Genomic DNA, 18360 nt, shown 5'->3' on the forward strand with positions numbered 1-18360 from the left:
CAATCTCATAATGGAAAAACAATACTAATAACTTGCCAGCAGACAAGTTATGTCTCCATAACAAAAAATTATAGCTTCCCCCTTATGTTACAAAATGAGTAACTGATTAGTCTTGCACTATCCCCTCACCTCAGAATCTTAATTAATATATGGTAATTAACATACGATGGCATATTAATTGTGCACATAAATCCCAGTATTAGCTTTACTGTATACCTTTCATCTCAAAAACAAAATAAAAAGCTCCAGTAAGATACTGTGGTAAAAATGCTGTTCAGTATTTTGTTGAAGTCATGGAAGAATGTGAAAAAATGCAACTTGAATATCATAGGAAAGATTAATAGATCTTAATAAAGAAGTTGACAACTGAGTGAGCTCCCTGAATCAAGACTCTGACCACTTAACAGCAAAATTTCTCTTTTTGTTTTATCTCTTATCTTTCTTCTTTTCCCTCTTGACACATTCCACAAATATTGACCAGACAAAATAATAATCTAGAAATTTCTGGGGGAATGACTTTTCAGGGCTAAGATTAATGACTGCAAACATCAGGTATAATAGCAGGGGGAAAAGAAAACATACACACAAAAAATCTCTACATCATCTAATTCTAGGATGCCTATTTTAAAATATTATATTTGAACGTGCCCATTCAGTAGATGTCACTAAAGATTTTTGCCTCAAGTTATTTTCTTTGTTTCCCATTTCTTTATGTAGTTAAATCAACAAGTACAAATGTCTTCAGACAAAATTATCTTACAAAAATATTGACATGACTTTTAAGGTCTGTTGCTGCAAGGCCAGGATTTAAAAACAAATTAAATTTGATGTATGCCATTTCAAAGGTCATTTAGAAAGGTGTATGCTGCACCTATTTTACAATGCAATCCCCAGGGAGCCAAACATCTTGAATGCTGCAAGTAGACATTGCAATAGTTCAGATAATTATGGTAATAGGCAACTAGGCAATAGAGGCTTAAATAGATCAGAACAAGCATATTATTTAGAGAAAAAAAGAAATTGAAATTAATTCAATTAGAAGTAAATGACAACAACTCAGGTCAGTATTTATTTCAAGTCGAGAGATATTATGCTTTCTTGTATTTTTAAAGGGACTGAGATATTACAGCAAAAGGCAGTAAAAATATTTCATTGTCATCCAGTATAGTCCAGTGTCACTGCATATGAAGGTCTTATCTATCCCAGAATATTGCCATTCTGATAGAGGCTGTGCACACAGCTAATTTCCTGATTTTCCTTTCTGATCTCTATAATTTTCAGCAGTAGAAGTGAGAAGGCATGAATCCTTTATTATTGCATGAGTAATGTAAGGAATAAGTAAATGTCCATTCCTGAAACGTGCTCTCACAGCAAAGGAAGAATTTTTATGAGATGAGCAGAGGAAGAATTGAGCAGAACAACCCTGAATATGTTCAGTGTCCACGTGAGCTGGTACGCAGTGCTGCAATGGCACTACTCAGCTTTGACTCTGGAGAAAGCAAGCTCACCTTCCCTCAGACAACTGTTTGCAACACCCTTTTACTGAATTGTTCCCATTTGAAATGTGAATTTACTGCCTTAAAAATATGTATCTGACCAGCAATCACTATGTAATCCAGAGTGCCACTGCTCTGCCTTGCCACATAACTCTGAAAGGTGAACAAAAAAGAGAGTGAGGTGGAAAAAGATTGCTCAAAATTTCTTAGTTCTTTATCCAGGAGATCCATTTAGTTTTGAGAGATTCTGATTCATTAGTATCCTCTAGCCCTTTGTATAGGCAAAACTAACTTTATGAGATGCATGATGACACGGTGGAGTGGAACAGAAGAGGAAACCAGTGCATGCTGCTACAGGGTTATGCCTTCAGCGTGGGAAGACGAGTGGCTCTGCTGTCATTGCATCATTTAGCTTACAGAAGTGACTTTCACTTTTCTCTCTAGTGACCTCAGTGCAGGTAGATCAGCTCAGGGTTAAGGCAATCACCAATGTGCTATCTTGAAACCTCTTGACTAGACAAATACCTTTTCCAGGCAGTGTAGGGTGGCCCTCACCTCTTATCTTGGCCAGCCAGACAGTAAGCATTAAGTGAAGACGTGACAGTTCTGATCCTCTGTCAGGTAATATGGAATGATAACCGTTCAGAGACACACTCGCTGTCCTTCCACTGCTTCTCGCACAAAGTAACTGAAAACACCTTATAAATGAGGCTGACTCTCATTACTTTCTACATTTTCCTTGAAACAAGTCTGTAACAACTCCCCAGGGACTAGTCCAGTACTGCTAATGGAAGTTCTGTAAGACCTAAATTGGCTATTCTCATCTATTATTTTTTTAAATTCATTGGTATTACAGCCCTAGGCCACTCTGTTGGTTCTGAAAATGTTTTACTGCTCATGAGTGAAGTGACGAACTCCTGCCATCTAGAGGGTGGTTGCTGAAACATATTTGAGGCAGATAATGTTTCACGGGGTAAAATAAAACTAAGATAAAAATCTTAGCATCTACATATCTCCTTGGGACTTTTTCTAGAGTTCTCTTCTTTTTCATTCATGAGTTTATGTAAAAATGCCCAGTCACATCTGTGCATATGTAACAGTCCTTTTTTCAACAGTTCCATTCATTCATGAAAGCAGAGTAGCTGACTAGAATAATGATTATAAAATAGATTAAAACTTTCTGTTTGTGTTGTAACCAGGTGCCCACAAAGGAGTAATAATTAGCATTGACTCCATGATTCTCAGAAGGCTGATCAATCACTTTATTATTCCATACACATTAGGAAACCCATCGCCCTTACAGAAAGTCACAATACAGATGGACCCAACTGGTCCTTGAATCCAAACCCATCACCATTGGCCAATTAAGAAATCACCCTTTGGTAAACAAATCTCCATAACACATTCCACATGTGCACAACAACAGGTGCAGCAAGTGAAGATAAGAATTGTTTATCATTCTTTTCTCCAATCTTCTCACACCCTTCCCCAGGACAATGCCTGGGAAAGTTGTGCATTGCTCTCTGTGGCCAAAGAGCTGCTGCCACGTTTGTATTCTTTTCCAATGCTATAACATTTATCCTAATTGTGTTCTTGCATACATGGTTGCCTAAAACAGACTACAATGGTCACAAGCAGAATACAAGAATATGGGTGATTAATGACATTCATTAAGAAAAGTGAGACTTACACAAAAACTCCTCTAACATCTCAGAAAATATGGTATTTTCTACTTAGGTTTTTAGTTAAACAGTGTGACTGATAATACTGAAAAATAATTTTTCCACACACCTTCTCATGAAGAAGAAGCATCCAGTTTAGTGACCACCAGGAATTTTTTTTTTTGTTACTAAACAATAATGCTGTTTTCTGTGCATCCCACTGACCCTGCTGTGAAGATCACGTCTTGAAGGAAAAGAGTGACAAGCAAACAAATTGTTGTGGGAGAATCAACAACTGCCTCACAAAAGTTAGGAGGGTCTTCCTAGAAAGGCAGTGATGGCCCATGAAAACCTGTGTGAAAATCACATTCCATGACCAGAAGCCAATTTTCAGGAAGAATTACATGACCAAGCACAATGTGAAGCAACACAACCACCTCACTGCAGCGAATTGATGATCAAAGCATACAAAGCAATGCTCTGGATCTTACTTATATGAAATATGTACCAAACCCTTTCTAGGTGAAAACCCATGAAATACACTGGAATGCCATCCGTGCACTCATCCTCCACTAAATATCTATGCAATACATCTTCTAATGATTTTCACAAAGGGTTTTTCAGGCAATACCCATTCGTGACAGTGACTTGCATAACCTCAGAGGAGACGGAGCTGTGTGCAGTGGTTTTATTTTTAATAGCACGGGTACAATTTCTCTTTTTAAGCTACATTGCATTCCTACCCTTTAGGTTAATCAATACTTCATTTTAAAAACAGCTCAAGTCACAGATGAAAGATTTCAGAGGTAACTTTTCAGGCATCCACCACAACCACAACTAATCGCTGTGATTGCTACGTCCAAAATTCAGTTTCTTGACAAGTGGGAGCAGAGGCGCAGTTGCCTCGAAAGCAAACAAGGTTTTTTGGTGAGGCTGGGCCGTGGGCTGGGCGCAGCACCCACGCGAGGGGACGCGAAGGCCCGTGAGGGGAGACGGGAGGAATCGCGCTCAGAACGTTCCCGCCGGGCGGCGCGGGCCGGGCGGGCAGCGCTCCGCGGCGCACCGCCGCTTCCGGCTTCCGCGCGGAGCCCCGGCCAGGTTGGAGCGGGGCGGGAATGGGAACGGGAATGGGAATGGGCTGGCGGGAGGGCCCGGGACGCTGAAGGGGCAATGGTGCCTCAGCGGGGCCAGGCGAGAGGCGCTGAGGGTCTCGGTGCCGGGCCCTTGCGGCTTCCATGCTCCCCCGCAGCCGAGTGCCGGGAGCGCGGCCATCCAGGCTGGCAGGCTCGGGTGCTGAGGATGAGGGAAGGTGCACACGCCAGGAGCTGTGGAGCGGATCCGGCCCGGCTCCCGGCCCTGGGGAGGCAGTCGGCCAGAGGGGAGCTGGGGAGAGCCCCGCACGCCTGGGCGCTTACAGCACAGCAGCCCTCAGCGCGATTTTTAGCCGCCTTGCTTTTAAAAGGTGGAGTAAGTCATGGGCATCACAGTGCCTGGAGAATGGTTTTTGCATTATTAGGGCGTTCAGTTCATGATCCTTTTAAGTATGAACTACTATTAATATAGTTTAATTTTTGTTTTTAATTGTAGTTTTGTATGAGTGATGAAACAGATTTTGAATATGTATGGAGTGAAAGCTGTTTGATGGTCAAGCACAAGAAACCTCGAACCACAGAAAGCCTCTTCTGGGTGTTGGGATCTGTGGTCTGACAAGGGTAGCACACAAGGAACAGCCTGTTCCAGCTGTTCACCATGGCTGTGACAGCAGGGTGGGCAGTGTGTCACCAGATAATGGGGCAAGGCACTGTCCTGTTCAGCATAAAAGATCCAGAACCTGCTGGTGGAGTCAGGGTGTGTCTCTGCAACCTCACCGAGGACAAGAAGCTGTGACTTCAGCAGAACTTAGATGCCAGGCATTGCTAATGCACCTCACATCACAACCACCAGCTGAAATACACCAGCATTCTTTGGATGTGTAAATCTGGAGGGAAATCTGTAGTCTTTGCCCCTGGTTGCCTTAGCAGATGGTGCAGCAGGAGAGTAACAGGAGGTGAAAATTTACAGAGTGGAACACAGTGCTGGGGACCCAATATTCACATAGCACATTTTAGGGTTTTCCTTTGAACTGTTCACCTCACTCCTGCGTAGCCTCCTGACATCTGAGCTCTGCTCCTTGTGCCACAGCATCTGCCATTGAGCTGGGGAGCCACAGGCACTCCCACAGCTGCTGCTGTGACCCAGGCACAGCACCTCACTTCTGAGGAGGAAGCTTCAAACGGAGAAACAGCCTTTGTGCAGAATGCTCCCATGCAGGAGCTCCAGTGCTCTGTAGGGCAGCACACTCGTACCCTCTGGGGCTGAGGGGGGAGCCAGGCATGGACCTACAACCTCTTATTTTCGGTCCTTCAGATGCACTTTTCTCTCCCACACACCCCTCAGGGGTGTGGACTGCAGACAGAATCCACTGGGTCTTTTCTGCCTGAACATCTGGTAACAGTGTGCCAAAAGTGCAGGTAGAACACTCTCCAGAGGCATTTGAATACTAATTAGTGGTTTCAAAGGAGGTGATATTCTGCTTTGAAAGGAATTGAAGGTAGACAGGGTTTGTGCTGTCATAATTTCTGGAATCAGCGTTGTTAAGCTCTAGTCCAAAAATTACAAAGATGGTAAATTTCTTTAAAAATCTGAGCCCAGGACAAAGACAACAAACAACCTAAATGAAAGCTCAGCAGGAAAGAGTGATAAGAATATTGATGTACAGGATATTGTTATTATTGGATGGTGTTTGAAAGCATGGATTCACTCAACAGCTTTGCTGAAGGGACCTGACATTGCATTTATGTTGTTACTTAGTTCAGTGCAACTTTCAGAAAACTGCCATCTAAAATTTCCCATAGCCTGTGTCCTCTGGAGGCGCTGGGGCAGTGCTTTTCATGAAAACAGTTTGTCATTTTGGTGCTTTCCATTATGAGGGAAAGTGAAGAAGTCAAGGTATAAATACTAACCATTAGATTCTGTTGTTAAATCAGCATTTGAGTGGTGTGAAAGTTAGTGTGGAGCCTGATATTGGACTCCCAGTGTCAGAAATGTCACACTCTAGAATAATGACAGTTGCCAGCAGGCAGCACAGCAATATAATTTTGACTACAACATATGACACTAATGCAATTTAAACATGGTGCATAGTGCAACAGCGCAAGAAAACTGATTTATGTGTGCTATCAAAAGCACATTTTAGTATCTGGTCAGGACAATATATTTCTGTGTTCAGGAAAGTTAGGATTCCTTTGTTTATAAGACCTTTTGAGTGAAGATACTAATTTTTCTTCCAAGTTGAAGCTGCTAGAATTGACTGCCTGTTGATGCTGCAACTGTCTTTACAGATGCTTATTAAACAGGCAAGGCAAACCAAAACCAGAGGTCTGTCACAAATAAACCTACAGAGAGTAATGGTTTCATATTTTTTTAAGGCCAAACCTTTCAAAGAGAGTTAAACAAGTCCAAGTTCAGGACAGCAAAGTTTTCCAGATCACAAGTTTCTTTATGGTTCATCACATGGCTCTTCCTTGTGGATTGTCCCCTTATTCTGCATTTCAAAAGAAACTTTCAGACAAGGAAGTGAATGGAGATGAAGCACAGTTAATGCAGGAACTGTAAAATCCAGGTTTAATGCTGGATGTGTCATGTGTGTCCATGTATCTACTTACATAGTTTTATGTGCATTGATTCCATACCTGTTTTTCCCCCCACAGAGAGTAAACATGCCTAAAAAAAAGACTGGTGCTCGTAAGAAAGCCGAGAACCGTCGGGAACGTGAGAAGCAGATAAGGGCTTCACGAGCCAACATAGACTTGGCCAAACATCCTTGTAATGCTTCAATGGTAAATCAACCTAAAGTATTCTCTATTAAAACACCTAATTTTTAATAATGTAAACCTAGTGATAACACCTTGAATGCATTTAATACCACTAGAATGACATTCTTCCTACTATCCTATTTAAGGTTACGTTTGCACCAGACAGAATATTGATTAAAAGGTTTGGATGCTAACTGTAACTCCCTGTGGTGGTCTGTACATTTTATATATTATACCTAGAATGAAAATAATTAACATGTGTTTTATTTCTTCTCTATAGGAATGTGATAAGTGCCAAAGGTAAGAATTTTTACCCTTCTAAAACCAAGTTTATTGTTTCAGACATTTTACAGGTATTTTTAATGCTTTATTTTAAAGCTTAATACTTTCTTTTTTTTTTTTTCACCTCCATGTGCCTAGACGACAGAAGAATAGAGCTTTTTGTTACTTCTGTAATTCTGTTCAGAAATTGCCCATTTGTGCACAATGTGGTGAGTAGAAATAGTGAATGAAAACAAGCTGTCCTCAGTCCTGTTTGTGATGTTAAACTCTCAGTATCTGTGTTACAGTAGTTTTATCTTAAAGTACCTCTGTGATGTGGAGCAGGTTCTTTTGAATCTGCTGTGAATACCCTCCTTGAGAATTGATCTTCCTTGATCAGTATATATGCCTCTAACCCCTAGAGGTTTGCAAGCCTGGATCATGGCTTGTCTTCTTTGGAAAAATTTGTCTCACTTCCTTTTAGGTTTGAAAAATCTGACTGTTTCTGTAGATTGACCACGTGGAGCATTGTTTGTAACAGCAGCACAACTAAAAAGCTCTGACTGCTAGCAAGGCACCAATAAATACTGCTATTTTAGGAATTATATAATTTCTGATCAATTCAATATCAATTAAAGCATCAATATATTATTCACCTTGCATGGGATTGTAATGTAATATGCATCTCTTTTTATTTATGTGGGCTTGAGGGCTGATGCTTTGAAATTAGAAGAGAAGGACTCCTGGTGACAAAACTGCTCACAGTGTGAGGCAGTGTCGTCACCCTTTCTGTCTCCCTTCTGTCACCATGCAGTGAAGTACTAAAAACGTGCTCTGTCTTATGGTTCATATCTGTGTGTTGCATTTATCTTAATCTGGAGTATGTTTTTAGAGGAAAAACATTGCTATCAGCAACCATAATACTATATTGAGACCCCAGGTTTTCCAAACGAAGACCATTAGAGCTGTTTGATGCTTAATCAAGCATTGGGGACTATAAACCAGCAGCATCTTTGTTAGAGGAGCTCGTGAGGGATGGGAGCAAGGTAGCTCTGTTGCAGTGCCCCACAGCCAGTAATGCCCCCACCACCTCTCACTGCCCAGCTCAGCTGCTTTTATGGTGGGACAGAACTAGCAGCGGTTTTAAACTTAACTCTTTAAGGTTTCATTGCTGGTCTTTGACTTCAGTTTTGACATTTGAAATTTTTGCCAGAGCAAGACCAGTATATTGTCTTATTATCTCAGTACAGGGACAAGAGATTTGACTGAAAACAGATAATAATTAATTTAACCTAATGAAGGTGTGAAGGTGGGTTGCAGAATGCAGCAATAATGCAAACATCTTTGCTTGCATTATTTTTACCTAGATTTATGGTTAAGCACAGGCATTTAGTTGAAGTGCTGTTCTTACATAAACACGCATTCTATTTTTTAAAAATTGTATTTCTACACAGTTTTCTTATGGTTGCTTGCCTTTTTATTTTAAACAGGAAAAACCAAATGCATGATGAAGTCTTCTGACTGTGTTATAAAACATGCTGGTGTGTACAGTACTGGACTAGCTATGGTGGTATGTATACAAAATTGCAGCCTTCTTTGCACTATGAGGATATTCTGTGCAAATCTTCCTGGAAAAATGATAAAACAGATTTATGGAACAATGGCATGCACCATGCCAAGTTTGGTTTTTCCCTTGCTTTTCTGTAACAAACTGATTTTTGCCTTATACTGAAACACCCAAATTTTTAAGTTTTAGATTCAGCTCCTGCAAACTCCAGCACATGTCCTGGATGCTAATGGATCTGTGTTGGTGGCAGGCCCTAAGCACATGCATGAAGAGCACTGGACCCTTACATGCACCACAGAAAATTCTCAGCCTTCATTAAAATGTAGGATTATTCTGCAGAAACCTGCAGAGTTTTGTCGCTGTTGTCTTAGTACTGCAGAGACCATCAGTAACACCGAGAGGAATCTGTTCCACTAGAGGGGAATTTTAATGAACAAAACCCCTCTTTTGGGCTCTTAATTAGAGATAATCATAGCTTCATGTCTTTGAAGTTTTGTTCTTTTCCAGTGTCTGCATTCTGGAAAGCAAGGTGTGACCTGTCACAGCCTCTGGATTAAATGGTCTAAACCTCTATCCTGTTGCTGCCTGCAGCTGGCCATCAGCTGTTCCCAGTAACACAGCCAGCCTTTACATGCTGGTGTTCCTGAACTTACCCCATGCATTCACTGATGCAGGAGTGAAAACATCAACACTTAAATTTGGATTCCTCATTGTTTTCTTAGCTTTGTGTGCATGTAATGCACATAGTAATTAGTTACCTATGGGCTAAGAGGGCTTCTTAAATGCTACAGTTAAGGATAGCTGAAGCAGAGATCTTATAATTTAATCAAAATAAATGTAGTGCTCTAATCTAGTAGAGTTGAAAATCCAAGTGAGTGATTTCAGCTCTAAGAGTCTAGAGGCATTTTTCAGGTCTTTGAAATATCATGTTTGCCAGAACATTGTTATCATTTATGGATCCCAGGTTTCAACTGGAAGACACAATTTTCCATGTGCAAAGTGTGTGGTAAGAAATGTAAAAACCAGGATTGAGACAGGTAACCAAATTATTTTGCAGAAATGAATAACAAACAAACATGAACTGTGGAGCAGCTTGGTTGGAACACAGGTTTGATTCAATACTCTTCACTCAGCTAAAGCAAGCCCATTGAGAGAATGGATACTAGGATAGATTGAGGATTATGGGATAAGTCTCTCTTGGTATTGTAGAAGTCCTGAGATGATATCTTGCTGTGATTGCAGGGTGCAATCTGTGATTTCTGTGAAGCCTGGGTGTGCCACGGGAGGAAGTGTCTCAGCACCCACGCGTGTATGTGCCCTCTGGCAGACGCAGAATGCGTTGAGTGTGAAAGAAGTGTCTGGGACCATGGTAGGTTGCTCACATTTAAAAATAAGTACATATAAATGACACTTCTTTCCTTGCATTTCTTAAGTGAGTGTACCTGTATTCTTAACATAGCCTTTTTAGTCTTCACTGAATTAGTCCTTGCAGTATGTTTGTTCAAAGCGAAGATTCTCCCCTTTTAAAAATAGTTATTTTACAGTGAGGAAAGTAAATGACCTGCTCAAGAACATACGGTGCTCAATTCAGGGATGATTATGTAATCTAAATTACAATGTTTCTATCAGCTTAATTATTCACATAATTAAGCACTGCATCAAATTGCCAACAGTTTTCTGCCATTCTTATTCCATTCTTCTGCACTAGCACAGGTATTTGGATTCCCAGTTGCTTAGGAAACCATGCTGATGTCCTTTGGTGAATCTTTTAAAATGTTTATTTCATGTGTGTATCAGAGCTGAGTGGAGAAGACTGGATGAGAGTGTGATCTGATTTGAGAAAAACAGTTAGTGCTACAGTCAAATTAAAATGAAGAAAAGTACTAGAAATAATACTTGCTTTATAGTTATGCTGTCTTATATTGTAGCATAGAAGGTATTTTTCAGTGTAAAAATGGATGGCAGTGTCTAATTTACGACCTTGAAGCATTTGTCACAGAGGGTAGAACTGGTCTTCAAGTCAAAACTACTGCCTAAACTGTTTGCAGAGCAGGATTTGATGCCTCTGCCCATTGTTGATTATTTTGCCTTGATAAATCTTTCAGGAGGCAGAATATTCGCCTGCTCTTTTTGCCATGATTTCCTCTGTGAAGATGATCAGTTTGAACATCAAGCCAGCTGCCAAGTTCTGGAAGCAGAGACATTTAAATGTAAGTTAGTTATTCATAATCCCTTTCACCACAGCCGAGCAGACGCTCTACTTGTTTCCTTTGTGCTCCAGAATACTCTCCCATCACCTTTCCCAAGCAGATTTTGCCACCCCTGGAGGGAAGGGCCTGTTTCCTGTACACTGGTTTTTGGTATCCAGTTGTCCAGACTAGCACTTTTTTTCTTTTTCATGGCCCTTTTTCCATTCCAGAGCATATCTGGCAGTTGTTTTCCTGCCAGGCTCTTACAGGCCTCCCATGTGAAGCCGCCCTTGCAGGAGCCAGCATTCTCCAAAGTTGCACTGTTGGCAGTAGCAGGACTGCAACAAAACAACTGGAACTGCTGATGCTGCTTTTTCACTCCACCAAGCTCTGCAGGCAGAAGGAGCTGTTTTCCACTCTTCTGACCCAGTGATGAACTAGTTCTGGATACCTGTTCCTCCTGGAAGAGAGCTGCCCTAAACAATGCTACCTGTCTAAGTCTGGCTCAGCCTTCCCAGGTTGCTGTGGAAGGCCTGTGTGCTGGTGAAAGGTTAGCAGCTGCTCAAGTCCTGAGGAAGCTGTGACTCAGCAGTCATCATCTGATTCAGTGAGACAGGGTGGGCACAGAAGGAAGTGACAAAAATAGTCCCAGAGCACGATTTCAGTGTTCATTTCCTCACTGACCAGTTGACTGTGGACATGCCTGTTGGTAGTGTATCAAATGCTGATACATGTTCACTCTTTGGGGGTAAAGAACACTTTATGTCCTTTTGAACTTTGATTAATTGTGTGGATAAAACTGCTGTTTGTAAGGAGACATGATGGCTATGCCTGACATTGCTCATTACTCATCTCTGGCTGAAACAGGGTATCTTCAAGGGAAGTTAAAAAAAAAGAACAATAAAACAAAACAAGCCAAAACTATGCATATTTGAAATAACAAAATTTTTCTAGCAGCATTTCTTGCCTATCCATTAAATATGATTTGATTTGTCACAAGACAAGCATTTGTTTGTCCTTCCCAAAACTTGCATGCATGTATCTTGACTATTGCAACATTTTCAATTCTTATTGTAGAAATTGCAGGTGGTCTTTATCATAAGGCTGTTTTCTTTTGAACTGACTAATCTCTTGTCCTAATTGATTTCTTCTGGTCCAGAATATTTGTGATGTTAATATTTTAATCAATATCTTTAGACATCTCTTATCTTCTTTTCACCTTCCATGCTTTTGTTCCTAGACAGCTATTTTTTAAGTCTTGCATAGCTTCTCTTGATGTATTCTGCCAGAATTCCCTTGATATATTTTGCCAGAATACATTTTCTTCCTGCATAGCAATATTGAGGCAGCAACAGCTGTTCCATAAGAGTGTTTCTTCAATGATTGTTGGAAGCTCTCAATTCACAGATGTGGCATCACATCCTAAATAGAGAGAGAGTTTTTTTGAGGGTTTTCACTGTGTTTTGGGGCACAGAGCAGACTTGATAGAGACAAGATTTTTGTCAGTGAGGTAACAAGATTATAAAACCTGTACTTTTAAAGAAGACCTGAACTTCAAATGTGGTCATGCAATTGTAGTATAAATCCATTTTAGCTGTGAAAAAGGTGCTGTTGCTTTCCATCACTATCTGAGAGAGGTTTTTGAAGTGCAGGTACTCAAAAAATGATGAATTCAGCATCAGCATTTCCAGTTCCATCTTTAAACACGCCATAGCTCTAAATCCCACATCTGTCCTGCTCATGTGGAGAACTCATGATACTTATTACTTCAGATTGAAAAACTGCTGTCACAGAGTTTAGACAAGGAGGAAAGGAATGAGTACTTGCACAGAAACTGGTAATGTACGTGTTACTGCTTCTCGAGGAGTAACTATTCACCAAACTTCATGTTGCACCAATTCCTCAGGGTTTGCCTTTACTGTACTCCCTCTAGTGGAATAATAAAAACAGTTTGAAGCTCAAGACAAGTTAAATTTTGGTCACTGATTCTGCTCTTTACAGCTTGTGTGTCAGCTCCAGTTCTTTAACACAGACTCTTTTATGAAGTTTTGTGCAGTCAAGTACATTTCCAGAGGATATGACAGAAAATATAGAATGTAACAACTTTTCTTTGTTTTGAAGTTTGCAGGCTTAAAGTGTTCTTACATCTCTAGCACTCCTTCATCAGAATGCTGTGAGAAAAGCAAAAGCAAGATGAGACCTTAACCCCAAATAGGTTCTGGAACTTCAGGTTTTAAAAGTTTAGAAGCTCAAGAAATAGTTAAATGCTTTTCTCCTCTTTAAATTTCTTTTTTTTGTGTCAAAGTGAGGTTTAGAGTTAAAAAAAAACCTAGTAAAATGGTGCTGTGGGGTAAAATGATTGATTTACATTGCCAGAGTACAGTTGTGTCAGGGAATTAAAAAAAAATGCCTCAATTATGGTATTGCATACTTTTACAAGGTTTTAAAAACATGACAGGTCTGCAGTTTCCAAGTCCTGAATTTGTCATACTGCTTTTCTCCAACAGGTGTCTCCTGTAACAGGCTGGGGCAGCATTCCTGCCTTCGTTGCAAGGTAAAGAGAAAAGACAGTTGTGAGGAGCTGATTCTCCTAGGCCTCCAAGGCTGGTATCAGGCCTTGCCACATCTTCCTTTCCATGATTAAAAGGAAATTCATATTTTTGTATTAGTTTCTGTAGCCTGGGGTCAAACCTGTGGGGGACAAAAGGTCTTTTATGTGTGCTTGCCTGTTCACCACAAGACAGTGTGAGGTGATCTTCACCCAGCCCTCTTAGTTTAAGTTGGGCCTGCAGCATGTTGGGGCTTTAAAAAAAACCCAAGACAACAAAATAAACCCTTGGTCATTAACAGAATCCAAGGCTTTGGAAAATGCTTTGAACCAGTGTGGAACTGCAACAATCAGAAAAGTTGTTATTTTAAACAGTTAGGTGATTATCTGACTAGAAATTGCTGCATCCAAAGGAATAATCTCCACAGCTAATCCAGTTGTCCATATGAACAGGCTGATTTGTTGACATTGGGCTTATGGTTTTACACACTCAGAAGTAATTTTGTATAAAAAGCTCCACCTGCTTCATCATCAGCATTGCCCAGATTTCTCCAGGTGCTGGTTCATTGCCTGCTCTTACTCTTCTTACCTTCCATATGTTTTCCGTGTACTCTCCCATGGCATCAATGACCTATTCCAAATAGTTCCTTTTTCCAGATATTTTCACTGCACCCTGGTGCTTAGCGTGTGAACTTCCCATCTCTAATTCTTTCCTTCAGGCTCCTGCATAGTTTGTTCTGGCATACATCTCATTATGTTTATTTAAGCTTGTCAACACAAACCCAAGCTTGCCAGGCTCCTTGTGGGCAGCACTGCAATCCAGCCCTGGATTATGTTACTTTCTCTGCATGTTTATTGGCACTTTTATTCAGCCTCTTCCCCAGAAACCCTGGAACCACGTTGAGCACAGAGTGGTTCCTCTGTGCACAGACCCCATGTCCACTGCAAGAGAGACCTCATTAAATTTTAATCCCAGCCAGAGAACCCTGCTGCTGTTAGACACATTTTTGCTTGCTTGTTGTTGAAGAATGTGCTTCTGTGATTAAAATACTTGGCCTTTGTACTCTCCCTTCAACACACAGGCTTGTTTTTGTGATGATCATGTGCGAAGTAAGGTTTTCAAGCAGGAAAAAGGGAAAAAGCCTCCTTGCCCTAAATGTGGCCATGAAACTCAGCAGACAAAGGATCTGAGCATGTCAAGTAAGCCAGTTTCTCTAGCTAACAAGCCATAAAAATGCCATTAGTGATTAATGTCTACCTAGGAGCCCTGAGTAAAGTCTGGTTACATTCAATTGTTTTGCACAGTTTTGCTTCATTTGTTTTGAGAAAAACTTTTTGTTTCTGAGTTCTGGAATTGAGCAGTCTCATTCTTAACAATTAATTAATTCCAAGAAAGTGAAAGCTTTTGTCTAGTTTGAGATTTTAGTTGTGGAATAATGAAAAATAATGCCATTTAAACTACTCTTCAAGTAGTGAAAAAGATAGAAATGAAATGTTGGATTGGTGGGAGTATGATGATTTTTCTTTGGCTGCAGCACGTTCTTTGAAGTTTGGCCGACAGACTGGAGGAGAAGATGCAGATGGAGCTTCTGGTTATGATGCTTACTGGAAAAACCTTTCCTCCAGCAAAACTGGGGATGCAGGTGACCGTGAGGATGAATATGATGAGTATGAAGCAGAAGATGATGATGAAGATGACAATGATGAGCGAGGGAAGGATTCAGATTCTGAGGCCACGGATGTATTTAGCAATTTGAATTTAGGAAGGACCTATGCGAGTGGGTATGCACATTATGAGGAATCAGATGATTAAGCTTAGTGTGCTGGCTTTGGAAGGAGCCAAGCAATGCTTCACTGAGTTGTGTACATGCTGGTAGGATAGCTCTATCGGGTACTTAGGTATCAGAGTTAGAGAGCAAAGAGTGTGGGACTTCTGCAGTAACTCCAAAGGACATTTTTCCTGTAGATGAACTGATTATGTGTTTGGGATTGGGGGAGAAAATCAGGGTATTTTTATTCCCCTAAGCAACAGAATGGTTTTGTTCTTGAGTTACTGAGTATAATGGTTCAATACCATTTTCTCCTATCAACACAGGAATGTGGGAAAGCTGTAGCTGTTGCTTCCGTTTGCTCATCAGAAATGAAGTTATTTTTTACAATAATTTTGTTAACTGATTTCATACATTATGCAGTGGTGGGCTGGTGACTGCATTTTCTTTGGTCTGCACAATAAAAATCAACTGCATCTAATGAACTGTCATAATTATTGATCTCCCTTGAATAGCTGGAAAGCAGATTGTGTACAAAGTGTCAATTGACACTTAAATTGCTTCCTTGTTTATGTCAGTATGGCAGATCAATGTAGTTTTTTGTGTATTTGCACATCACCTTTTCAGTATTTTTATTAATAGATATTAATTGGTGAGGCTATTATAGTCACTATAAGAGCACCCCAGATAATCAAAACTTTTATGGAAATAAAATGTTGGTATCCTCTCTGCCACAAAAATATGTAAGGCAGCTTGCCATTACATGAAAAGGAGACTGGTTTCTTCTGTATCTAGCCTTCATCTCTTTTCCTTGCATATGATAAAAAAAAAAAATTAGATGGGAAACAACGCTGTATGTGAACTGGGAAGGTGAGAAAACATGGGGAGTTCAAAATGCTGGGTCCAAATACTGTTCTGTGCAAGCCTGCCAGTACAAGGCAAACAATCAGCACTTCTGAGCTGAGAAGGTGACACCTACAGAAGTGTTTGCAGTGGTTCTGATTTGAAAGTGAACATGTTAATTACCCGTCTACAGATCTAAGTGATGGCATTTAATTTCCCTCTGTAGGGGAATGTTTTACAGCAGACAGATCATGATACAAGGGCCACCAACCTGAAGTGTTTCTCAGGCTTTCTAAATGCCATGCCTTAATGGAAGAGAGCCCTTTTTGTTATCTGTCAAATACCTGAACTGATTATACCATTACTTGCTTTTGTGGTGTTTCTCTACTCTTTCTAAAAAGCTAAAGGTCATGTGTTAGCAGAGCATACCCTACTGAGAATAATTTTTAATGATAAGGTTGCCAAATGAACATTTTGTATCAAAACAGGATTGGAAAACCTGGTCTTGATACTTTCTTCCTAAATACATCTCCTACCAAATGCATGAAAGACAAGAGCTGGGGCCCACCCAGAACAAAAGCAAACTGCCAGAGAGCACAACTTGGTTATGGCAGCTGAGGGAGAAACTGTGTAGGAGAGAGGGGCACAACTGATAAGTGCATGCCTTCAGAACTGGAGAGGAAACAAGTCAATGCACTGTCTGAAAGCAAATCCCCTTCAAACATTGAAACATCCAATATCATGTGCAACAGCCTATTTTAAATGATGTACCTGAGAGATGATTAGTCTTTGTCATAACCAAACTTTAAGTGATGGAAGCGGGACACCTGCCAGTTCAACACTGATTATTTATTTGTGAACTTGGCATGTGTGAGAGAATTTCTGCTCAACTTCATGTGGTCCAAAAACTTCCACAATGAGTCCATCTGTGGCTGGTCAATTCCAGCAACAATGCCAGGTTTTAAATCTTGGCTGGTGTTTTAAATACAAAACACTTATACATCAGTCCCAAGTCTGATACAGAACTGAGGAAAATACATGTGCTTCTCCATATATGTAAAATTATGGCTGCTTGTGTGTCATTTATTAATACACAAAACCCTTCTTTAAGGTTCTTGGCTATTGAATTAGGTTTTTCCCCTCTGAAATCTGGTGCTGTCACTGGCTGTGCCAAAGGCTGCTGACATAACAGAATTAATAATCATAATCAGGATAAAGAATTCATTTTCTCATTGAAGTGCCCTTGCACTGATCCTTGCTAGATCAATACTCCAAAGCTAATGTGTGTTCCTATGGCACACTGGAAGTGAGGGTCACAGCAGTGCCTACAGCAGATGCTCAGGGTACCTGCTGTAATTTAGCAAGGTCACTACTCAGTGGACATTTATTTGCTTTTCTTTTGTGCTGCTGTTCAGACCACTGAAAATGCCTGTGCTGTCAGCCTGTCTAGAAATTGGGATCAGGAATTAGTCCTGCAGTGCCTGGCCTTCTAGGGGTCAAAACAGGCAAGTTTAAGCTGCTTTAAAGTAATCTGGTGGATTCAGGCTGGAACAGACAAACATGTCAATCTGTGGCAACACAGGCCAGATAGGATGTGATGTGTTGTGTTTTCTCTGCTTAAAAGCAGGTGCTCTGTTTGGGATAGGCTTGCTTTCAGAAAGTGCATAATTTTGGTTATCTTAAGATAAATGGCAGGAACAGGATGGAACAGAAAATGAACACGTATTCTGACTTTGTTGAAAAGCAGGTCAGGTACAAAATCATATTGGCTCCATTTTTCTTCATTGGTATACATTTCCTTTAAAAATACTGTCCCTGGTTAAAGGTAGTTCTGATTTGAGAGTGGGACAGTTCTAACATGTAACCAGTAATACCCATGAGTTATGTGTTGTACTTCAGGAAGCAAAGACCTTGATAAAATCTTACATTTCAGGTTTTTTAACCTGTGATGACCATTTAAACAAAGCTTAAGTAGGGCAGAAATTAAAGTCACAGCAACATTTATTGTGCCTACAGAACCTGAAAAAAAAAAGTCATCTCTGTAAGCTCTTATCTTGCATCTGTTTATTGTGGTGACAGCATCAGCTCATTATGAATTCATTGGGTGTTCCTGTAGATTTAATGCATTTTCCTTTAAACTGAGGTGTAATTTAGCACCTGTGACTAGGAGTC

At 40.5% G+C, this 18360-nt stretch overlaps 1 protein-coding gene across 2 annotated transcripts; it reads left to right on the top strand.

The window, feature by feature from the left end:
• The first annotated feature begins 4118 nt into the window (after positions 1-4118).
• On the top strand, positions 4119-16678 carry ZNF330 (zinc finger protein 330). 2 transcript variants are annotated; one of them, XM_064416564.1, is made up of 10 exons: positions 4119-4255; positions 6907-7035; positions 7292-7311; positions 7432-7502; positions 8763-8842; positions 10082-10208; positions 10945-11049; positions 13536-13582; positions 14659-14776; positions 15112-16678. In XM_064416564.1, the coding sequence occupies exons 2-10, from the start codon at positions 6916-6918 to the stop codon at positions 15387-15389; spliced, it is 966 nt and encodes a 321-aa protein (XP_064272634.1). In that variant the 5' UTR covers positions 4119-4255; positions 6907-6915; the 3' UTR covers positions 15390-16678. The 2 variants fall into 2 exon arrangements, with proteins under 2 accessions (XP_064272634.1, XP_064272635.1); XM_064416565.1 differs by lacking the exon at positions 4119-4255 and adding an exon at positions 4320-4619.
• Positions 16679-18360: the final 1682 nt, after the last annotated feature.

This window comes from Passer domesticus, chromosome 4 (assembly GCF_036417665.1).
Source record: "Passer domesticus isolate bPasDom1 chromosome 4, bPasDom1.hap1, whole genome shotgun sequence".
Taxonomy (NCBI): Eukaryota; Metazoa; Chordata; class Aves; order Passeriformes; family Passeridae; genus Passer; species Passer domesticus.